Source organism: Carettochelys insculpta, chromosome 19 (assembly GCF_033958435.1).
Source record: "Carettochelys insculpta isolate YL-2023 chromosome 19, ASM3395843v1, whole genome shotgun sequence".
NCBI classification, from domain to species: Eukaryota; Metazoa; Chordata; order Testudines; family Carettochelyidae; genus Carettochelys; species Carettochelys insculpta.
In genome coordinates, this window is record NC_134155.1 from 4,056,903 (window position 1) to 4,081,609 (window position 24,707).

The window sequence follows — 24,707 nt, forward strand, 5'->3', positions numbered from 1 at the left end:
TTGACAATGGAACCGCCTGTGTGCTGTGCGCGACTCCAATTCCGTGCCACCTCCCCTCCTCTGAAGCCTTTGAGAACCAGCTGGGTGGCTACTGTTGCCCTCTTGGACAATCCAGAACTTGAGCTGCATTCTACTCTCCTTTTCACCAATGTGGCTCTGCAGATTTCACTGGGGTTGTGCAGGGTGAATGTCAAGCTAGAGTTCAGTCCTGTTCTCGAATAAGGGCACATATTTATGTTCCGTTACATGCCTCGTGCAGCCTGTATGATCAGGTGCTTAGGGACAGATTTTTAGCAGTATTAAAAATCTAGGAATTCCAGCATGCATCTGGTGTGATTTTCAAAAGTGCCTAGCACCGATTTAAATCATTAGGGGCCTACATGCATTTAAAAATCTACCCCCTAGTGCTCAAGCCAAAAAGCTGGTTTGGGAGTCTCTGTGGGGTGGGTTGTGATAGAAAAACATATCTACATTTTAACCCATGTTAGTTAAAAATACATAGTTCTAAAACTCCTATCTTTTTTTTTTTTGGTTCTGTAGTTGAGACCAAATTATATAACAGTGACCAAAATAACAACAACAATAATAACAAAATCAACGTTACTGATACCGACAACTTCATCAGTGCAGACAGTGGTATGGGCGTCAGCCGAGCCGGCAATAACTCCTTCAACAATTCAAGAAGCAGCCATGCCTGCAAAGGTACGTCCTAGGTGGTCTCGTGAGCCACAGGGCCAACAGCCACCAGAGGCCCTGGGGCAAGGTGGAAGAGGGTGCCTGGCTCTGCACAATGGAAGGGGCCAAGGCAGTCAGCCCTTAGCATAGGCCTCCCCCACTCCCTCAGAGCCATGCATAGCTGCACAGCAGCTCTGCCACTGCCCTTCAAATGGGCCTAGGGCAACTGCCGCCCTTACCCCTCCTGTCAGCAGGCCTGCTCATGAGTTGGGGGGAAGAGCGGAAAGGTATGGTAGATGGGAGCTGAATAACCATTAAGCTGCAAGTGGGAGTGAACTGGGTAGGAAAAGGGAGGGCATCCAAATGGTAGCAAATCAAGGCTGATAGGTGGTATTGTGTGTTTCTTAGTTGTTACATAGTAAATGAGCATTTCTTGAAAGTTTCTTACTTTTGATGTAGTGTTGGTGGACTGCCCAAGTGTAAACCACAATACAAAGCCAACTAGATCTAGTCTCATTGTGGCTACATGATCTGTTGTTAACATCAGCAGCTACATAGCAGTGGTTTGGCCATCACTGACAGCACCAATGAAGCTGCCCCCCTCACGAGACTTGTCAACAGAAGCTCAATGAGGATGCTCAGTGTGGAGATGGGTTCCAGGGCCTCTGGTGCTGCACAGGGGGAAATAATTCCTGTTCCTCCTCCCTTCTTTGTTATTGCTAATGATGTGGTACCCAGTTTGCAAAACTGGAAGGAGTTTGTCCTCGGGGTTCCTGACCTCTAGCTAAAGCTGCCCTGCCCTGTTGTCTTTTCCAATGTCTATTTTTAACTCTCTCAGCAGACTCAGGAACAGAGATTGCCATTGTTCTGGACGGATCGGGAAACATTCAGCCTGAAGATTTTGAAAGAGCCAAGGCTTTCATCTCCAACACAATGAAGGCATTCTGGAGGAAATGGCCAGAGGTGTGGGCTCTGCTCTTCCTCCAGACATGGGCAGGCATCTCAGAGTAAAAAAAACAGGCTGTGATTTCCCACCGTTAATGGAAAGTCTTCAGGGTTATGCATGCAGCCAGGAGATCCAGATTCCAGCTTCAAATCTGCCCTGACTCAAAGTTTGAGCAGTTCACTGGCACTCTATGCCTCAGTTTCCCCTTCTGTAAAATGGGGTATTTCTTTCTATACCACGCTTACCTCCATGTGGTTGAAGCACTCTAAGTCCCATGAGAAATTATGCTGATGGAACATGTGTTCCTTGTCCTACCTTCTACTCAAGTTTCAGTTAGATATGCTGAAGCAGTGAGGTCTGCATTTGCCCCTGCTTTGTACCTCACAGTATTTTTGTGTTGACTACTGTTTTTTTAAAACACTTGCAGCCCATCAGCTGCTTCATGTTAGTTGAAAGACAAACTACAAGTTTATGACTAAATTTTAACACTATTGATTTTGAAATGTCCTCTGAACTGCTGTACCAGTCTGTCTGTCCATATGCAGATTTTTTTACCATCCATGTGCAAAATAAGTTTTATGTGCACCAACACATGTGGGAACGTGCACCAGCAGTAGAAACAAAACCTAGCTGTGGGGCACTCTGCTAATCAGCTGGACAGCATGTTAATCTCTCCTGAACAGCCACAAAAACGCACAGCTGACAGGAAACACTTGGGTTTCATTCTTGCTGGTGGGTTAGTCAGGCGAGATTCTTGTGGTGGCTTTTCAGGCAAAACTCCCAAGGCACTCTGAAACACTACTCAGGAGAAAGAAAGAAAGACAATGTAGCCACTCTGTGGCAGTGAGCCTGGTGTTTGGGAATGTAGAGGGGCTGACTGGTAGGGCCAGGAAAGACTGAGCCAGACTGGAAGTTTGGGTAGATAAGACAGCAGTAGCACTTGCCTGAAGTCAGAAGAAGTTCTCCTGTCTGTGGAGCTGTCCCAACAGGCACTGCCAAAATATAAAAACAAAAAAGCAGTCCAGTAGCACTTTAAAGACTAACACAATAATTTATTAGGCGATGAGCTTCCATGAAAGCTCATCACCTAATAAATTATTTTGCTAGTCTTTAAAGTGCTACTGGACTGCTTTTTTGTTTTGATAGTATATAGACTAGCGGCTCTCTCTCTGTTACTGCCAAAATATGGTGTGCAGAATACAGCATGCAGAGGGGAAAAGACTGGAAGAGAAATGGAAATGGGTTCTTATATTAGTACTGGGTGCTCTATGTAGAGTCAAGAACAGCTGAAGGGACACTTCCTACACACCAGACGAAATTCTAAGCATGGCACTTGGAGAAAGGGGCCTGCCTGAAATGACCCAACCCATTCGGATTTGGTCTTCTGCTTTCCCCAGGTGAATTTTGCCATGGTGCAGTATGGAGCAGAGATCCAAATGGGATTTGACCTGCAGGAAAGCTGCGACAAGTCCAGTGCTCTCTTCGAGGTCCATAATATAATGCAGTTGGGCTCTGTGACTGAGATCGCATCTGCTCTGCAACACGTGCTGTGAGTTACACACCCGTGAGAGCTTCAGAGCCTCTTAGGTGACTCATGGTAGCAGGGTTCCCTCTAATTTTTTTCAGTCCATGTGTGGAATAAATTTTATGTACACCAAGGCATGTGCAGACATGCACCACCAATAGAAATGCAGGCTGCCAGCTGTGGGCACTCTGCTAATCAGCCTGGTGGCACATGTATCTCCCCTGGCTGGCTGCCCCAGGTCTCAGCTTCCAGGAAACACTGCTCAGGGGGTGCACGACCCCCTTGTAACTCTGCCAAAATCCTAACTGCTAAATGGGGTTCCTCCTCATGCCCCCTACTTGTTCCTCTAAGTGGCCCACCCTGCACCCCCATCCCCCACAGGTACCCATCACCAGTGCCCCCAGGGATTGCTTCTGCTTCATGCTCATGGCACATTTTGTCTTAAATCTCTCACCCACATCTCCCCTGATACTGAAACCCTCTGGTCTGGATGTGGCTCCCTCTGTTCCAGGTCTCCACCAGAAGGTATTGTTCAAGGGCAAGGAAGGGTTCCTTCCCACTGCCTTAGAATCTGACTTTAGATTCCCAGTTCCCCCAGCCCTAGTGGGAGGGCAGTGTAACCCAATGGACAGTGCACAGGACTGGCACTGAGGAGAGCTGGGTTCTGTTCCTAGCTCTGCCACTAGCCTGGTGGGTAACCTCAGGCAAGGCTGCTCCTTGCCTTAGTTTCCCCACCTGCAAAATGCTATTGACCTGTTTTGTAATGTGCTCTGCAATCTACTCAGAGGTGAAGGGATTTAGGGTATAGGGGATCTTGCAGCCCCACATGCTTTGCTGTCTGCTTGAGGTCCTGCTGGCCTTGCCAGCCCTAGGGTCCCACCACCAGCCCACAGGGCTCTGCAGCTTGGCCCCAGCCTGGGGCAGAGAGGATAACTTTCCTGGACTGGACAGACCAGATGCTATTTGCAGCAACAGAGTCCGAGTCATCCAGTCAGGGAGAGTTGGCAACCCATTCTCAACAGGCCGGGGGGCTGGGGGCAAAGGCAGTTCAGCACCCTCACCCCCCAAAAAGTCCCAGTGCTACTGGATCTACTAACAAATAGCGCTGTTTAAGAGCTAGGCTTTATTGCCCTGGATGGAGCAATCCTGTCCCTGAATGGCTGCATGTCCTCTACAAGTGCTAGTGCCATGGGAACTTTCTCACTGGCTGCAGCCGCCCCCCTCAGCCCACTGACAACATGCACACAGGTTGACACAGCTGTGCATGTGTACCGCGTCCCTGAAATACATCCGAGTTTGCGTTTCCACAGTGATGACATCTTCAATGAAAGCCGCAGTTCAGTCAAGGACGCTCCCCGGCTGATCCTCGTGGTGACTGATGGGGAGATCTTTATGGACCCACTGCATTTAGCGGATGTTATGAGCTCCCTCAAAATGGCCACGATTGAACGCTACGCCCTTGGGGTATGTGAGAAGTGACGCATGACCTGGTTCCTTTGCCGTAGCGCGTTTCCACGGTGTGGTCCTCCCAGAGTGCAGAAAGCAATTGGAGGCAGCTGGGCCTTCCCTACCTATTCTGGTGCCCTGTGCAGCCTGAATGCCTGCACACGCACCCCTGTAGTGGGGAGCGGTGCTCAGGGGGTGCAGAGGGGGCTGGCAGGAGGCATGTGGGGATGCAGGATGGGGAGGCTGGCTGACCTGACAGCCGGGGGCGGGGGGTGGGGGGAGCAGGCAGCAGGGGTAGGCAGCCATGAGTGGCAGGAGCAAGGAATCTTCCATTCTTCTTGGTGCCAGGTGGAGGAAATCGGTGCAGAGATTTGGGGGTGGGAGCCCCACCTCTTTTCCAGCCATGCTCCTCCTCCTCCTCCTTCCTCCACCCATGCCCCACCCTCTCTCTGCCTCTGCTCCACCCCTGCCTACCACTGATGAGTGTGGGGAAGTGCCCCCCACACCCTGAAGTGGTGTGGCCTGAGAGAAGCATGAGGTAGGACAGGGGTGAGCAAACATTTAACTTTGGGGCCCACTTTTTGGCCCTGCAATTAGGAGGTCTCCCCACCTTGTCTAATGTCATCCAAGCTGGTGGAAATATAGATTATGTTCATATGAATAATGAAACTGAACCCTTTCGGCACATGGAAGAACATAAGTTTGTAGAATGTAAAAACTTCATTAATCGGTGTAGAAATGTGAACACACAGACATAAAACAGTCACATATTTCAACATTTTCAATGAGCTGGATGAGCCTGAGACTCAGCAGCCCATCATGCTGTGCTCCCACCTTACAAAATGCCCCATGCCCCCCCGAGAAGGCCTGCTCCCCACTTTGTTTACCCCTGAGATAGGAAACTTGCAATGCTTTAGGTCACTCTGGGAGGGGCAGGACCATCCCCACACTCATTGGAAGTGGTGCCACAGTGACAGTGAATGTAGGGTGAGGGGAGCACATTGGGGGGGTGCATGTGACTCCCCTGTGTGCCCTCCATGTGTTGCTCATGGTGCCGGAGTTCACTATGAATGAATGAGATCCTAAAACCTGAGTTTCTGTCTGCTCTGTGTGGACTCTAGGAGATCCCAAGGTACTACTCACAAGAGCAAACTCCCTATGGCCCTACGCCAAGGTGTGTGACTAAATTCTTGTGCTTCTCCGGTGGTGATGATTCCTAATTAATTATCTAATTTACTATTACGGTCCCATGTGCTGTTCAGCCTGGTCACGCTCTGACCAGAGTGCCACAGTGGTGTAGAATAAGTTCTTCTGAGCCAATGAGCCCAGGTGAATTGCTGTCTCAGGCAGAAGGGTGAGCACTGGTTTAAAGCCTTGGAAGTAGTCAGTGAAACTGGATTACTCCCTTGCCCCCATGGCATAAGGAGGGGGTTAGATGAGCTATTTCCATGCAGATGATTGATTCAGAAAGAGGACTGCCTCTGGAATCCAAGCTTCTGGCTGCAAACAACACCTCCTGCTGTTGCTGCTCTGAGTGTTTCAGATTCCTAGGTCATTTCTTTGTCTTGTGCCTCTGTGACAGCTGCTGTGCTCCCCAGCACTACCCTAGGGGTTGGCTTTTCCTCCACAGGTTGGAGACATGTTCAGCAAGGAAAGGACCCTGAAAGAGCTGCAGCTTATTGCCTCCAACCCCGAAGACCATTCCTTGTTCAAGCTGCCTGACTATGAAGCTTTGGACAGCCTCCTGTCAGTGCTGGGGACAAATATTTTTGGCACTTCAGGTAAAAGGCAGCAGTATCTGAAGCCTGCACACTGAAGAGGGCTGTAGTACATAAAAAAACCTTCAGACCTTAGACCATTAAAGAGTTTGTTTATTATCTGCCAAAGCACCAAAAAAACAAAACAAAAAGCAAATTACCTGAAATCCCGGGGTAATAGTTTCTCAGGAGACTGCCTGTGTATAAGCCAGCCTGGAGGGGAGAAGCCAGACATTTTCCCATTTGATCCAGCCTCCTCCTCCTTTTATACCGGGAATGAGGAACCTTTCCTGGGTCAGGGCCACTGACCCACAGAAAAATCCATTGGAAGTCACACCTCACTGATGTGGTTCTTGACTGAAAAGCAAAAACCAAAACAACATCCCCCACATTCCCCTCACACACCAGCCCCACAGCCTCAGGAGTGGGGGTTCAGGGCTAGTAGATATTGTGAGCCCCCCAGGCTCTGGAGTGGGGCCAAAACAAGGGGTTCAGTGTGGGAGGGGACTGCCAGGAAGAGGGCTTGTGGTGTGGGGTCTGGGGTGGGGTGCAGGAATGGGCTTGGGGTGCGGGTGGGAGAGGGGTGCTGAAGTGGCTGGGGGTGCAGGATCTGGATGATGGGGAGGCACTTACCTGGCACAGCTCCCTGGGGGAACATGTGGCTCCATGTCCTCTGCCACATCCCAGATACCGCCCTCCACTGCTCTGATCGGTCACAATTCTGGTCAATCAGAGCTACAGGGGAAAAGCCTTTCCAGGCAGCCCTTCTGAGAGCTGCCATTCCCTCAGCTACAGGTGTAAGAGCGGCCACCTGCAGAACCACTTCTTGCCCCGGGCTGAACCCATGGGCCAAATCAGGCCCCACTTACCTGACACTGGCTTGTGAGGCTCGGGGCTCCAGACCCCCTCTGCCCCTTCTTCAGCTGGGACCACAAGGCCCCTAACACAGAGAAATCCCAAGTGCTCCCCTGCCAAAGGAGCCCTGAGCTGGCCAGCCCCAGGCCCTCCCTTCCCAGACCCAACCTGCCTGCTGCAGGGAAAGCTGCAGTGTCTCTTGATGGAAAGATGCTTTTGGTATGCCCCATGCAAGTTCCAGGGCCATGTAACCCAGCCTGGAACCTGTATGGGGCACATCTAAAGTGCCTTTCAATCAAAGGATGCCTTTCATCAGAGCTACTGTGGCAGTGACCAGTGCCCCTGGGCCTATGACCCCTTTGTTGCCCCCGCTCCTGTCAATGAGCCTGGCAGGGCTCCTTCTGAGAGACGCGTCTTCCACAAGGTAAAATACATTATACCTGGCGCCATGTGGTGGCCAATCAGCATTCCATCACAGTTCTAAGGCAGAATCCTAAGCTAGTCCCCTGACATCAATGGTTAACCTCCCAGAGATATTAGTGAGACCAGGGATATGTCTATGCTGCAGTTGAGAAGTGCATCCAAGCTAGATCGCTAAAATCACCTGTGTAGGTGCAACAGCACAGAGTGGCCCCCCAAATACCATCCCAGCCAGGACCTTGACTGCATTCTCCGGCAGCAAGCCTGTGCTGCTGTACCATCTGTGCTATATTTACTGAGCTGGCTAGATTGAAACCATCTTGTGTACACCTGTCTGTGAAGGAGCGAGGTGCAGGAGTGGTCTGGGGGTACCTGGTCTGGATGATGGGGAGGCACTTACCTGGCACAGCTCCCAGGGGATCACATGTGGATCCATCTCCCCTGCTACTCCCAGACACCGCCCACCTTCCTAGTCACAATGTAAAGGATTTACCCATGTCTCGAGCCTGTACTTTAGTCGGAACCTTTTATGGATGGAAAGGATGCTGAAAGTGGGATGCCCTGGGGCTGGTTAATCACAGGCTTGTAGCTCAGCGCACTGCTGCAAAGCATATGTTCACTTTTTATTTCTCCTCTTCTCTCTCCCCTTCATTTCTTGTTTGTGACTGCATATCTTCCAGAGAAAGGGCTTGGCTGTGGAAACCATAACAGCAACAATAACAACTTCCACTCTGGTCTGGAGGAAGACGAAGACTCATGTAAGTGATGAAATGCCTTAGAAAGCAGGGGTGGGCAATAGTTTTTGATTGAGGGAGCACTCCAAGATTTTGGTAAGTGGTCAAGGGCTACACTTTTTTATAGAGTGGAGGAGGGTCTGGGATGGGGGTTGGGTGCAGAAGGGAGCTTGGGGTAAGGGACTGGGGTGCAGGAGACAGTGGGAGGTCTGGAGGGAGTTGCGACCTGGGGCAGGGTCCAGCAGCGGGTAGGGGTGCAGGAGAGGATTCTGGCCTGGGGGAGAGAGATAAGAGGAAGTACAGGGTGTGGGAGGTAGTTGGGGTGTGGTGCCAGAGGCAGACTCTCCAGGCCAGCAGCCCTCTCACCCAAGCTTTCCAAGTTGCCAGCAGTCCCAGCCCAAAAGCTGTTCTACGTGGCTCACTGTGCCAAGGGAGGGGAGGGCTTTCTGCTCCGGCCCCTAGCAAAATCTCTCAACTCCTGTTGGCCAAAGGGAGCAAAGAAATTGTGCTGCATTGTCCCGACTCTCAGCAAAATCTCACAGTTCCCATTGAGCAGTTTTGTGCATCCAGCCAATAAGAGGGGAGAGAGTTTGCTGAGGATGGGGCAGTGCAGCCCAATTTCTCAGCTCCCATTGGCTGGTTTCCAGCCAATAGGAGCTAAGAGAATTTCCCGAGGAGGTGGGGCAGCAATTGAAGTTCTTACCCTCTGCAATCCTAGTGGCCTGTTGTGGGCTGAATTAAAAGGCTTGGGGCAGGGCTGGATCCCACCCCATGGCCTTTCTTGTCCCCCGCACTTGTAAAGGCATTGTGCTATTCATATCAATGACTCGCATGGCCTAAGTCTCCATGGCTACGTCTACACGTGAAGCCTACATCGAAGTAGCCTATTTTGATGTGGCGACATCGAAATAGGCTATTTCGATGAATAACGTCTACACATCCTCCAGGGCTGGCAACGTCGATGTTCAACATCGACGTTGCGCAGCACCACATCGAAATAGGCGCAGCGAGGGAATGTCTACACGCCACAGTAGCACACATTGAAATAAGGGTGCCAGGCACAGCTGCAGACAGGGTCACAGGGCGGACTCAACAGCAAGTCGCTCCCTTAAAGGGCCCCTCCCAGACACACTTGCACTAAACAGCACAAGATACACAGAGCCGACAACGAGTTGCAGACCCTGTGCATGCAGCATGAATCCCCCGCTGCAGCAGCAGCAGCCAGAAGCCCTGGGCTAAGGGCTGCTGCACACGGTGACCATAGAGCCCCGCACGGGCTGGAGAGACAGCGTCTCTCAACCCCCCAGCTGATGGCTGCCATGGAGGACCCCACAATTTCGACGTTGCGGGACGCGGATCGTCTACACGGTCCCTACTTCGAAGTTGAACGTCGAAGTAGGGCGCTATTCCGATCCCCTCATGAGGTTAGCGACTTCGACGTCTCACCGCCTAACGTCGAAGTTAACTTCGAAATAGCGCCCGACGCGTGTAGCCGCGACGGGCGCTATTTCGAAGTTAGTGCCGCTACTTCGAAGTAGCGTGCACGTGTAGACACAGCTCATGTGTATCTGCTGACACTGAAATTGCAGTCTTGCAGCTTCATGCCGGTTAGGTGGCTATGGAGATGCATTTCTCTCAATGCTGGAATAGCAGTGGTCCTGACAGCCTCCTTCTAAGTCAGGCTTTCCTTGTCCCGGCAGACACAGGGACCGAGATCGCCATCGTTCTGGACGGATCGGGGAGCATTGACGCCCAGGATTTTGAAAGAGCCAAGGCCTTCATCTACAACATGATGAGCAACATCTATAAGAAGTGCTTTGAGGTGCTCCCTTCTTCAGTTACTGGTCTGCAAATACAGCAGCCCCTGCTCTCTGTTATCATTGCCCTTTTGGCTTGTGGGATTAGCCACAGTTTGAGGCATTGCAAGTTTGTTTCTGTTAGGATAAAATATCAGCGATACAATCTAGGTGTGTTCTTGCATACACCAACATGCCTCCCGGAGCAGAGTAGGAACAAACAACAATAGCCTGTTTTCCAGCTCAGAAGTCCCCACCTGTGCCCCTGCATGACCTCTCTGTCCAAGAATCTCTGTCCCTCTGCTTCTCTGTCTCACAACTGCTTCTCCTGGTGTCCTGCCTACAACACCTATGTCCTGCAGCCAATATCCTAGCCCCTGCCTTTGCACCCAGGGAAACTCTGCTGATCTGTCTGGGTTAGCTCTGGCTTGCTAAGCGACCTTGGGCCCTCACCTCCATGATTTCCGGCTATTTTACTATTTGATTGCTCTTTCTGTTGAGCCTGGAAGCATGCTTGGTGCAGCCACTTTTCCAAACACAATTTGTAAATGTCTTTGGATCCAAGAGTCCCCTGCTGGCAGCCATTAGCACCTTTCTCCCTAAAATCCTTTATATTTATTATTTTTGTTGTGGTGGCTCCTGCAGGCAAGAGGACCGTTGTGCTAGGAGCTGTACAAAAATATAGCAGAGAGACAGTATGTGGCTTGAAGAGCTTACCTTGTGCGCCAGACTTATCAGGGATAGGCCAGGTCAGCCCTTAGAGGGGAGAATTCCAAAGGAAAGTCATGGTACAGCAAAGAGACTGGTGCTGGTGAATTTAGTATGATTCCACCTAATTCCTTCTGCAGCCTGGAATGTATGGCAAAAAAGCAATATGAGAACAAATGAACTGAAAAATCCCCTTTCGGTCCTTGTCTAAAGCTCTCCTCTCTCTGAATAGTAAATTCAGAATGAAATGGGAATCTTACCATTGCTCTAATTTTTCTGAGCTAGCATAACTTTTCTTTTAAACTCAGTGTTCATCTCCTTAGTATGTAGGTGCAATTTCTGCCAGAACACATTTTACTTTCTGGCCTTCCCTTGCAGAGTCATATTAGATGGCAAGGCCAGAAAAGGGACCACTGTGGTCAACTGGTCTGACCTTCCCTGTAGAGCACAGGCCAGAGGAGATGCGAGGCTGCATCTACACTATGAGATAAATTAGAATTCTTTATATCGATTTTCTAATTCTGGAATTTTTAAGTTCGAATTTGACCATCTTCACTTCCCAGATACTCCTCACAAAGTCGAGTCATTGCTGCTACACTCAGATCGGCTAACATTCACTGTTGCAGTAGTGCATTGTGGAAACTTATCCCACAGTTCCCTCATCTCCAAAGCATTCTGGGTATGTTCACTGGTCTTGATGTCATCTGATCACATTGCATTTTCCTCCTTCCCCTCCCAATCCCTGAAAATATGCCGATCCCTGGAAATAATGCAGGGACCCTCAAAGTTAGAAGAAAAAGGATAGAAAAGTCCAGGAAAAGAGCATTTTTGGTTTCCCCACACATTATGTTACCAACATGGGTGCAGCAAGTGTATTCTCGACTGGCCATCCACTTGTCCTACTTCCCACCATTGCCTGCATGTGAGCCCTGAAAATAATACAGGGGCCCAGACTGGTTTTTAAAGTGAGAAGAAAGAGGATGGAAAAGTGCAGGAAAAAAGACTTTTTGGTTTCCCTGTTCCTTTTGCTGATGCTGGGGAGAGTCTTTGGCTTTCCGGTGCACTATAAGGCTTCTGTGCAACGAATGCGTTCTCAGCTGAGATCATTGGAACAAAACAGAATGACACAGAAAGACTGTCACTGTAGGTATAATAAGGTGATGGTGGAAGCCCCATATCTCCCCCCCAGCGGCAGCAAGCCCCAGTATGTGCGAAGTGGGGGTTCAGTGGGGGGCAGCTGAAGTGGCTGTTCCCCATGATGACAGCAAAGCCCCCAGTATCTTAGCTGCTGGGAGAGACTTCCCCACAGCAGCTGCAAAGCCCCGAATATCTTTCCCACCCTTGGAGCCCTAAACGTGTGGCTGGCAGCATGGACAGCACCAAATGGCAGGCGCATTCTTTTATTGGGTCAGGGGCTACCCACATGATGTGGCTGAGTACGGGAAAGACAGAGACTATGTGGCACTTGGGAGGGAGGGTAGGAGGTTCACACACAAATATAAAGCACTGCGAAGAAGTTTCTCGGCGTGTTATGCAAGCACGACCCCCACCACAGCCTTGTTGCCACAGGGTGCGGCGTGTCAGGGGCTGGCACCTGGCAGTGCAGAAAAAAATAACAAGTGTACAGACAGAGCTGTGAACCCCCTGCAGGGGCTATTTGAATGGGCAGATGCACTAACAGCGCTAATAGCATAGAAAGAAAGAAGCTATTTCTCAGGCTGTCATACTAATGTGAGCCCACAGCTAAAGGTTCGCTGCTCCTGCTTGGAAATTCACAGTTTTTCTTGTTGAAACAAAAGACTTCTCTGTTTAGGCGACTAACATTCAGCCTTATTGAATTCAGTAAAGCAACAGATGAGCCAAACTGGAACCAGTAAAACCAGGTCCAGCAAGGCTGTTTGATGCAGCTAACTCTAGAATTTTATACCCTTACACAAACAAGCCCAGAGCCAGAAGCAATTAGTTAGAGAAACATCAATCATTTTCAGAGAGAAAACTGTTATCAGCAAGGAGGAACAGGTACTAGGGAGTAAGAGCCCCAAATCCAAATAGTTCATTAACGCATTCCACTTAGCTCATCCTCCCTGCCATTCCCAAATAGGTGAGGAAAAGTTCAAGCTCTTGTGTACATGCAGAAATAAGAAACAAGAAATGGCTTCTATATAATATGGCTTCCACAACTCCCCCGCTTTTAGCCTTAAGAAGGCTAACTCAGAAGCCATATCATGGATACATCTCCATTAAAGTATTCACATACACTTCTTGTTTTTTCTTTTTTGTCCATTGTGCCTTAAAATCATTAGCTCCACTTCCCTGTTGGTAAGGACCTATTCTGTAATTTTTTTAGAGCACAGGAAAGACAACATTTAATTAACAAGAAACAGAAATAAACACAAAAGAATATAACCAATACTAATGCTATTCCTTGCAAAATCCAAGTTCCCTAATGTCCGACCCAACCTCCCAACCAACCCCAGATGGTCCAGTTTTCCTTCTGCTTTAGGCTCACCACAGCTCTTTCAATTTCTGAGGCATCTTCCTTTACTTCCTTGCTGGTGTCTGTAATATACACACAGCATTTCTTTCCCACCATGGCACAAACCCCGCCCTTGCTCGCTAGGATGTAATCTAGGGCCATCCAGTTTTGGAGGACCATTTGTCTAACTTCTTCTAATTCCTTATCAATGACTTGGAGGGCTTTGGTTGTGGCATTGGCTACTTTCTCAAAAGCTTCCTCCAGCCTCTGGATCTCGTTTAAGACAAAGGCCACACCCAGTCTTGGGATCATGACTCCCCAGTACCATTCCACTTCCATTATCTCTTGGTAGTTTCAAACCCTACTACCAGGAAGACGATCAACTATCCGAAAGGCTGGGAAGGTTGCCCCAATATAGCAGGTTCCACTCCAATTTATGGGCAGCATTTTATACGCCCTTCGGCCACATATGAAATAATGGCCAATCTTAGCTGTTAAGGCTTTATTGCATTGGGGTTTCATCATCCACTGCAAATAGTACCTGAAGATGCCAAAGTCCGCAGGCCTTTATCTTTTTCTCAGGTGTTATCTTTTTTATCCCACACCCCATTCTGGACAGCGCTTATCTCGCACCTGCTTTTCCCCACCCAGACTCCTGTGCCATTGCACGTCCAACAATATTCTCCAACTGAGGTTATGGCTAGGGAGACATATCCTAGGCCATTAAACCCTTTATCATACCATGTGTCATTCTGGCCCAGTTCATCAAACCACGTGCCATTCATCTGAGTGTTATTTAGTGGGACTGGAATCATTGGGACACCTCCTTCTGAACGTACAGGGTTGTGAGCACATATTCAACAATCTGTGGTGTTAAATTCTTGGGAAACTTGGTTCATTAAAAGCATAAACATGTTTGAGCCATATAGGTTATAACTACTAAAACTATTAAACACAGGATTAAACATAAATTCAGCAAGATTTGTTTGGCCAGTCTCATTCGGGCTGTTCTTCAGGACTTTGTAGCTTTCTTCACCTATCACTGGCAGGTTTCCTGAGCCGCAGCTGGTACCGTAGTCTTGGTCCTTCAGGTTCGTCTGCGTCTGGGCCTGGATTGCCCGTACCAGGCCTGCGCTGATCCCCATCTACTTCTGGACCTGGGTCTCTGGTACCAGGTCTGCGGAGCTCCTCTTCAGGACCCGCCTCTATAGGAGATGGAACCGGTTTGCAGTGGGAGGCGTGAATCCAGGTGGGCAGTCCCTGGCACTTCACAGCAGTATGGGTGGTCAGAAGGACTTGGTAGGGACCCTTTCACCTTGGTTCCAGAGCAGTCTTTCGCTGGTGGATCTTCACACCGACCCAATCTCCTGGTTGTAGCTTATGGCACGGCTCACTTGGGGCCTCCTGGAAAGCATCCGTGACCTGTGAATGATAGGACAGCACACACCTTGTAAGTTCCTGACAATACTTAACTAGGCTTCCTTTGACAAGTGTGGTATCAGCCTGGTCAGTCTCCGGGCTGCTCAGCAGTCTCATGGGCCGACCACACACAATTTAATAGCGACTAAGTCCAGTTTTTCAGTGAGGAGTGGCTCTTAGGCTCATTAGGGCAATTGGGAGGGCATCTACCCAAGTTAAACCAGAGTCCTCGCATATTTTAGTGAGTTTATTTTTTTTAAATCCTGTTTTGTCTCTTTACTGATCCCGTGCTCTCCAGATGTTGTGGGTAATGTAGCGCCTGTTGGATAGAGTAGTACTTTGCCAAGTTTTGAATAATTTGTCCATTGAAGTGCATACCTCTATCACTGGAGATCATGAGAGGTATTCCCCAGCATGGGATATAATGATTTAAAAGTCTTTTTGCCACTGTAATGGTGTCAGCTTTCCTGCATGGATAAGCTTCTACCCATCCCGAGAACAAACAAACAATAACCAGCAAGTATGCAAAAGACTGGCGTTTGGGTAGTTGAATGAAGTCCATTTGTAAATTCAGGAATGGTCCTAAAGGTGGAGGTCTGGTTGCTGGAACTGTCTTTACAGGTTTGCCCACGTTGTGGGCTTGGCAGACGGGGCAAGCCAGACAGTAGTCTTGGGCTACTTGGGAGAATTTGGGAGCAAATCAATTTTGTTTGAACAGTAGTAATCATCCCCCCCTTTGCTTACACGAGCCACACCGTGGTGCACGCAAGCAAGATGAAGGAGAAGGACCTTGGACGCAACCAGGTGGCTGTCCAGGGAGCACCAAAGGTGGTCAGGATGCAAAAGGCATCCATCCAGTCTCCAGGTGGCCTTTTCCGAATCTAGGGCCTGATCTTGGAGTAGTGCAATATCAATAAGAGTTGCAATAGGAGACTGGGAGTCTGTAAAAATAGGAAATAGTGAAGTGGCCCAAGAGGGGAAAGGGCCACAGCCTTAGTTGCTGAGTCAGCCAAGGCATTTCCATGCGTAAGTTCATCATGAGCCGCCTGATGAGCAGCACACTTAATAACTGCAACAGCACATGGTAACTGCAAGGCCTTTAATAAGGCAGCAACATGCAGACCATTTTAATTTGCGAGCCCATGTGTATTTTTATGTTTACTTACCAATGTAGACAACTTAACAATGCTATTAATAAGACAAGCACAAACAAAATATAAAACCACATTCTTCTTTTTGAAAGGGAATTCATGATGTTTTAGGTGGTTCTTCAGTAACTACCAGTTTTTCTGTGTTTCTGAAAGACAAAAGAACAACTTTCTACCCCCTCCCTCCCTTACCTTCTATTGTGCGCACTTTTTGAGGCTTGGAAGTGGGGTTTCGGTCCCTCCATCCAGGCAAGTGGCTGGGATCTTGGTGGAACCTCCAGATTGTCAAAGCAAAAGACTTCACTGTGTTTAGGCAGCTAACATTGAGCTTTATTGAATTCAGTAAGGCAACAGATGAGCCTTGCTGGACCTGGTTTTACTGGTGTCCAGTTTGGCTCATCTGCTGCCTTATTGAATTCAATAAAGCTGAACATTAGCCACCTAAACACAGAGAAGTCTTTTGCTTCAACATTCTGTTACTGCAGAGCACTGGCCAGAACAGAGCACTGAGAGGGGCATTATGGGTTACATACGGGACACCTCTGGAAGCTAATAAATTTGATTTTAGGATGGGGTGCTTCCACACTGGCCTTGAATTGAACTTCTGAATTTGAGCTTGACACTATAACCGTCAGGTAACAGCGATTTTGTAATCTCGAGATTAGTGCACCCTAAATCAAGCTAATGGTATTTACAGTGAAGACAGTCACATGGTAATATCGAGCTAACTGCCTTAAAATCTAATTTATCTCGCAGTTTAGACACAGCCTGAGTTATTTCCTGTTTGAACTAGAGCAGATCTTTTAGAAAAGCATCCAAGCTTGATTTTAAAAATTGCCAGTGATGGAGAATGCAGCAGAGCTTTGGGTCATTTGTTCCACTGTTAAAATTGTGCCTTTTCTCTGGTCTGAATTTGTCTTTTCGCATTAATGCTGTTCTCTTCCCTGGGATTTTCTGGACTAACTGTTTCTGGGAGCCCCTGTCCTCTGGATAAGCTCCCAATATTGGACTCTTACCTGATACTTCCTTCCAGTGTGATTTTGCCCTGGTGCAGTATGGATTTGAGATCAGAACCGAGTTTGACCTGCGGGACAGCTGGAATGCTAATGCTGCCCTCCAGAAGGTTCAGAACATCACCCAGCTGTGCAACGTGACCAAAACAGCATCTGCCATCCAACATGTGCTGTAAGTAACAACAGCAGAAATGGTGATACTGTATTTCTGGGGCACTTCCTGAATAGCTGTATGAATATTTGGGGCCCAGCACTGGTCACATCTCCTTTCTGGCAACAAGGGTCGCTTCTGAGCAGTGGGAGGCAGGTGCGCCTTCTTCCAGACACAGAGAATAAATTACCTGTCATAGGATTTCCTGACTCTACTGGTGATGATGGGCCTGCCTCAGGAAGCCCGATTATCCACAGGCTGCACGTACACGGCGGACTAGGAAACCAGAGCAGTCAGACCCACCAACTTGGAGATTTGATCTGCTTCAACCTATGCGGCTGGCTTGCTTTTTTCCTAGTTTAGAGACCCTCTTGTGGCTGGCTGGCAGGCCATGTGAAAGCCCAGTCCCTGGCCTCAAGTCATCAGGTGGGCAATGTTTTAAAAAAAAAAAAAAGAGATGGCCAGCAGCTGGAGATGCACAAACTTGTAGACTGAAACCAGGATTGGAACTAATCATTTAATCAAACTGCCACATGTTCTTCTCAATGGGAAGCCCTGGGAATGGTACAGGGGCATTTAACCTCTAAGCCAGCAATGGAAAAACCTTAGCTTCTGGCTGAGCCACATAAAAGGCCCTCCTTCACCTCAGTAGGCCGCAAGATGGTCATAACCAAGACGGTCTCCCACAATAAGGTAGGTTTGCGAATAGTGCTTGTGTAGCAAAAATGTGCAGGGTTTGCTGACTGAACTGTAGCAGCGCTGTGATTGGGTGCAGAAGTAGGGCACGGGTCTCTCAGTCACTCTGATGTGCAATCAGCACGCAACCTCACTTCATGTGCCCTTGCTCTATGGGCATGTCACTTTGGTAATGCCACTAGGGGAAAAAAAACTAAGCAGATAAAAACCAGTGGAACCTGGCAACCCTGTGCAAGAGCCAGGGCCAACAGAATGTCTTGTGGGCCATCCATAGACTTCCACAGGGGCCACAGGCAGGGCTGCTCGGTGGGGGGAAAGGCTGCAGGGCAACCCCGCTACAGTGGCCCCATGTGTGGGGCCTCAGGCAAATCCTCAGTGTCACAGGCCCAGCCCCTTCCCTGCTTTGTCCCCACTCTGCCCTCTGACCCCTTCCCTCACCAGCCTGGCTGTGGATTACATGGGACAGGGTATGGTGACGGATGATAGCAGCAGCAAAGGGTTGCTTCCCCTTGGCCTCCTCCCCTGTCAACATGTGGTGCCAGCAGCAGCCTTCTCTGCTCTGCTGCACCCTCCCAGCTTGCTGAGCCCCATACTTGTCTTTCCTCCTGTCCATAGGACAACTGGGGTAGCTGCTGCAGGATCCCCAAAAGCATGGGGACTAGGGTAGCCGCCTCACCTCATCCTATGGATAGGACAGCTCTAGTCACAGGTTGCCCACTGCTGCTCTAAGCTGAATGGCCAGATCTGGCCCAGTTTGGCTGTAAAGGCTGCTAAGAGGCCTCTGTGAACTGAGATATTGGTCTCTGTCCAGTCCCTTCCTACTCCCTTCTTGAAGCTACAGTCAGCACAGAGGGCAAGGACTAAGTAAACATGGGGAGTGCAATGCTATCTCCTGTCAGTCATGTTAGACTGCGGAGGTGGGGAACGTGAAGGGGGCCATGCAGTTTCTAAAGTCACTTCCTTTCCTGGAATGGGTAGAGGAGTGGTCTGAGCATCTAGAGAAACATGAGATACTATACAGATGGCTCCATAGCTGTCCTTAGCACTAAATTCAACATGGGACTAGGTGTGGGGTAGGAGGGGAGAGGGGAATCTGTCTGGTTGCTTTTGCGTTATGTGAAAGGAAAAGTCCTGAAGAATTCAGTGCTTTCTCTGGGCCTTGGCACAAGTATTAGGTAGACATTCCCTGCCCCCAGAGACTCATTCTGCGTACAACAATTTTAACAGGGATTCTGTCTTCAATGAGAGCCAGGGGTCCCAGAAAAATGCTGCTAAAATCATAGTTGTGCTGACAGATGGAGAGATACTTCTGGATCCAATGAATTTAACGACGGTGATAAGTTCACCCAAAATGGCAGGAATTGAGCGCTATGCCATTGGGGTAAGTTCGGAATATCCAAAGGAACTTGTTTAAATCAGTCCCCCTGAACATAGCTGATATCCCTCATTACAGAACTAGAAGAGAAAGGAGAAAGACTGACCACAGAGATCGAGTAAATGATGGAGATGAGGAGCATGTATAAAAATGAATACATTAAAAACTAAACTACTTCACTGAGTTAATAATATGATCCATGGGTAAATAAAATCCAACTCAGCTCTATGGAGTACTGCAGTTTCACGTCTCTGATAGATTTCCCCTCCCACCACTCACATCACCTCTTCCTCAGATGCTTTCACTTGTTCCTCTCCTTTTCCACATCACAGCTAAGTTTCTCTGCCGCACCTTTAAGGCCTACACAATTTCCATCCTCACTTGTACCCAGGCCTTGTTCAGTTCTACAGCTCTGCTGTCTGCTCTGACCACTCATCTTCGCTGCTTCCACATCCCACGCACCTCCTTTCAGAGGTGACCATTTTGGAACAAAGATGATTGCTTGCTTGGGGGCCAGGCTTCTTCTGTCTCAATGTTTAAATCTCTCCTCAAGGCCCACTGCTTTTGCTCATGTTGCAGAGTTTAAATTAAACTATAAAACCATTGGGGTTCATTTGGCATAGTTTTAAAAAAGCACGAAAGTTAAGACAAGTCCAGATGCTGTCTTCAGTCATGGCACTAAAAGAGGGCAATGGTACTTCATGATTCCACAGGATGTTGGAAGCCCATAAGTTACAATGAGAGATGAAAGTTTTTAAAATCTTGCCTGAAAAATCTTTGGTTTTCAAAGTTGACTCGGGACATATTAATTCCAATAGTAAGACTTAATTAATCATCATTCTGATTTTTAAACAAATTCTGACTAGTAATTCTTTAGCAGAGCATTATATGGAGAAACTTTACACTTCAAATTTGGCCCTTCTCTGAAGCTAGAACATGCAGTTTACACGTCAATTCCAGTTGTCACTGCCTGCAGGATGCACATAAGGTGGAGCCACACTGCAGATTTCTGGGGCTTTATAAACCCCTCCCCCTCCGCAAACTGTTGCAGATAGGTAAAGCCACCATATTTTGATCAAAGTGCTGCTCTTTTTCATTGATCTTGGTCTCTGTCACAGGTGGGAAATGCCTTTAACAAGCCCAAGGCCTTAGATGAGTTGCGACTGATCGCTTCTGACCCAGATGACAGTCATTTATTCCAGGTGACCAACTATTCAGCTTTAGATGGGCTCCTTTCAACCCTGCAGCAGAAGCTCATAGCAACAGAAGGTGAGGGGAAACCTCTGTACAGGTTCATATTCCCTCCTCCAGCTCTCTCTCGTCTGGCCACATCCCTCATCCTTTAGAATAATGGATGTTGCTAGACCAGAGAGGAGCCACAGCTGGCAGCCCCAGGGCTAGGAGCTGGCTGGGGCACAGAGCCCTGGTGGCAGTGCTAGGCATGAGGCCCCAGCCAGGGGAACCACAATAGCCCTGTGGTTGGGAACTCACTGGGTGCATAGTCCTGCTGGCAGTGCCCAGCCACGGGAACCCTTGCCGGGGGGCAGTGGGGACACGAGAAGTCCTGAGGCTGGGAGCCAGCTGGGGCGCATAGTCCCTCCTGTAGTTCCCAGCTGTGGGAACCCTGGGTCAGGGGGCAGATCCAACACTCCTGCACATTCTAGCTACACAGCCCTGCAGACCTTCCCTTGTCCGGCAAATCCCCTCGTCCAGGATGATTCAGGTCCCAGGGGTGCCAGACCTGTACATTGTCTCCTTTCTGAGTGACACAGAAAATGACTCTCTAGATCCTCTTCTAATTCTCAGGTACGGCGGGTGACACTGCGGAATACGAGCTGGCTCAGACTGGTTTCAGCACGCAGATCTTAAACGAGGCAAGTGTGGGTGGCAGTCTCCCTCTGGCAGATGAGTGCACGGTGCTGCTGTTTTTGTGTTTGAGAGCCTTTAAAGAATTGATTCTCTCGATTTGCTACTGCAGTCTGAAAGCCAAAATAAGTCAAATCCCTGTTGCACAACAGAGCCTGTTTCACCGGTATCTCTTGATTGCTTGAAGTTTTCACTTGTATCTGCTCGTGAGCTGGTACATCTGATTTTAGTGTCTGATGCACATATGGACACCTACTTGATCGCAACTGCTGTATCTTTACCAAAATTAGCTCTATTTCATGCTGACACCGGGGAGTCAGGGGGCCTGGAGTCTGTTTCCCACACTGCTGGTTTTTATTTGACCATACGGTCAGTGTGCCTCAGATTTCCCCTCTGTGAAATGAGTATAGAAGTGGCAATCCGCCTCCTGGGGGAGATGCGAGACTGAAAACACTGATATTTGCTGAAGCTCTTTGAGATCCTTGAGCACAAGAGAAGAGCAAATGATTATCACCCTGTAATGGGGTCCATCTACTCCTGAGTACCTCTCTGCAGCCAAGGGTACTGTGTAAGGTCTTGTTTTGTTGTCTTCAGGGTTCTGAGGCTGGGATCTGACTCGCCCTGTGCAGGCTGCTGTCAATTCCTATATTAGGCTTATGGCCAGTCTCTAGCCACAGGGCCTGGGTCTTGCCCAGGTCTAGGTCCAGCTCGCATTCCGAGCTGTCCAGAGTGCTGCTGATCTCCCAGTCAGAATATGGACCAGCCTGCGGTGGAGCTCCTGTGAGGAACTGCCAGGCCCTAGCCCTGCACCTTCTTTTATATCAGTCTGCTGGGTCCTGATTGGCTGCTGCAGAGACAGCCACTCTGTTCTGTCAGGAGGACCTCTCTTCTGCTCCTGTCATTGGGATGGGGTGTGGTAAGGTGTCTGGCTTCCTGTAGCAGGCATCAGGGCTTAGTCCACCCCATCATACATCCATTCCTCTCTTCTGTTTTTCCCTATGTTAACTCTGCAGCAGCAGGTACTGTTTGGCGCAGTGGGAGCCTTTGACTGGTCTGGTGGAGTTCTGCTGTACAATTTAGTAACCCAGACAGCAGCTTTCCTGAATGAATCTAAAGAAGCAAAGAGAGCAAATTACGGCTACCTAGGTAAATAATTCCCCCGCCACCCAAGGAACAAGCTGAGTAGGAGATGGCTCTGATCTGCTCCCAATATAGTTAATGGGAGAAGAATCAGGTCAAATATCTCAGTATGTGGGTTGTGTTTAGAGGAGCACGTGCCAGTGTTGATTGTTGTTAAAACAAAGAACAGCAAATCTCACAGGACCTGGCTGCATCTACGTTTCCTGTAAAGCCAGGGAAAGGATCTCTGACAGAAGCAATTTCCTTGTACCCAGCGGTATAGTGGTTGTTTATCATTGATGGTGGATACACCCTGGTATCCTCTGAACCTTGTTAATATGCACAGTGTCCTGTAGAATGACTCTCAGGCTACATCTACACTAGCCAAAAACTTCAAAATTGCCATGCAAATGGCCCTTTCAAAGTTTATTAATGAAGCGCTGAAATACATATTCAGCGCCTCATTAGCAAGTGGGTGGCTGCAGCACTTTGACATTGATGCGGCTCATCCAGACGGGGCTCCTTTTCGAAAGGACCCCAGCTACTTCGAAGTCCCCTTATTCCTATCTGTTCATAGGGGAAAAAAGACAGCCTGGGTATTGACGGTACTGTCCACTCTGCACTTTGAGGCATCAGGCCCATCAGGCACACAGACAGCCCAAAGGGAATGGCTAAAGACAAGGCTATCCCTATCTCTGGTGTGTGGCCAGAAAAGCATACTCCTAGTTTGGCCCCTATGGCACCTATGGCACCAAAGAAATTGGTAGCAACCACTGACAAGCTGCCACAGACCAAATTGGCATTGGCACCAACTCCTCAAGAACTTCTAGTACCAATCGCATCGTGACTTCTGGTACCATCGGCCTCTTGAACCCCAGTACATCCAGATGGCATCAGACACCCCGATACTGTCTTTTATGGTACCTCCACCACTGACAAGCCATTCTGATTTGGCTTTAACCTCAGTACCCAGCATGCTACACTTCAGTATCTACACTACCCCTCTACGACAGGCACCAACAATGGTCACCACACCAACCAATTTGGTACTATCGTACTTGTCTGACGAAGAGGAGGAGGTCAAGCTGGCACCATACATGCCTTGATACTCTTCCCCCAAGCAACCATGTCAGCTTTCACTGGTACCAAGGCAACAATGGCCACCATTAATATGGATGCCTCCAGTACTGATGCCAGCAGCATGGCTGTACTGGGACCCCAAGACTCAGTATCAAACACAAACTCACACTACTCCCAAGCTGACCACACTACATCCCATCCAACCACCTTCTGCATCACCTTCCTCCTAAGCTGTACCAGAGGAGGAGCTAGAAGAACAAACACTGGCACCTGAGCAGGACAGTATACTACCTACTCATATTTTGTCATTATCTCCAGACAAGACAATAATGCCCCCATCACCAACTTCCAGGGATGATTTCATGTCTTTCCAAGAGCTTTTTAAAAGGGTGGCAGACTTGTTAGAAATCTCCTTAGCTGACCTACCAGAGCCCCAGCATAAACTTATTAACATTTCACACATCTCCCTACACCTTCCTATCAATGAGGCCATCCTGGCTTCTGCCAAAGAAATATGGCAAACCTCTGCCTCAGTACCACCTCACTAAGAGGGCTGATAGAAAATATTGCATGCCACCAAAAGGGGCAGAATTTTTATTTGCCCATCCTGCCCCTAATTCTCTGGTGGTAGAGGCTGTACACCACAGAGGCAAACAAATCCAGTTTCGGTCCACATCATACAATAAGGATTGGAAGAGATTAGATCTGTTGGGAAGAAAGTCCTACTCATTGGCATCCCTACAATTTCGAATTGCCAATTATTGCATGCTCCTGGCCAAATACAAGTAGTAGGCATCCTTCAGTCTGCATAGACTATGGATCGCGCCCTTTAAAGTTTCAATTGAGGACTTCATTTACAGTGTCTATTGTGACTATGAAGACCCACACGAGAATGACAGTCCTTGCTGCATCTCTTGCAGATGTAGTGGGTGTCTGGCAAGTCCTTATTGTGCTTTTTGTGCGCTCGTTTCTCCTCTGCTAGCTGTCTGATCTTCATCTCGCCCTTCTGAAGGCCCTTGTGTAACCCCTGCCTCCATCTGCTGTGGTCATCTGCTAGTTCTTCCCAGTTGTCCAGCTCGATGTCTACCTCTCTGAGGTCCCTCTTGCGGACATCTTTGTAGCGCAACTTGAGGTGTCCGGGAGGTCTTTTGCCAGAGGCTAGCTCACCATACAGGATGTCTTTTGGAATCCTTCCATCATTCATCCTGTGGACGTGGCCAAGCCAGTGGAGTCGACGCTGCCTGAGGAGGAAAAGCAGCCACAACTCTGTCCAGACTCAGCAAGAGAGTGTGGAATAACAACAAGCTGTACACTCACACCAAAATGCAAGTCTACAGAGCCTGCATCCTCAGCACCCTCCTTTATGGCAGCGAGACTTAGACCTTGTATGCCCGCCACGAAAAGAGGCTGAACGTCTTCCACTTGCGCTGCCTCAGGCGCATCCTTGGAATATCATGGAAGGACAGAGTGACCAACACCGCCGTCCTCAAGCAAGCTGGAAT

The 24,707-nt window shown here is 48.9% G+C and overlaps 1 protein-coding gene across 1 annotated transcript in view; it reads left to right on the plus strand.

Moving 5' to 3' along the window:
• The first annotated feature begins 3,030 nt into the window (after positions 1-3,030).
• ITGAE (integrin subunit alpha E) overlaps positions 3,031-24,707 on the plus strand; it is a 54,976-nt gene continuing 33,299 nt past the window's right edge. The window contains exons 1-10 of the mRNA XM_075014116.1: positions 3,031-3,170; positions 4,457-4,610; positions 6,223-6,373; positions 8,305-8,382; positions 10,059-10,180; positions 16,939-17,090; positions 18,993-19,146; positions 20,259-20,409; positions 20,947-21,014; positions 22,020-22,152. Coding sequence (XP_074870217.1) covers positions 3,031-3,170; positions 4,457-4,610; positions 6,223-6,373; positions 8,305-8,382; positions 10,059-10,180; positions 16,939-17,090; positions 18,993-19,146; positions 20,259-20,409; positions 20,947-21,014; positions 22,020-22,152 — 1,303 coding nt within the window. The remainder of the gene's footprint in view (positions 3,171-4,456; positions 4,611-6,222; positions 6,374-8,304; positions 8,383-10,058; positions 10,181-16,938; positions 17,091-18,992; positions 19,147-20,258; positions 20,410-20,946; positions 21,015-22,019; positions 22,153-24,707) is intronic.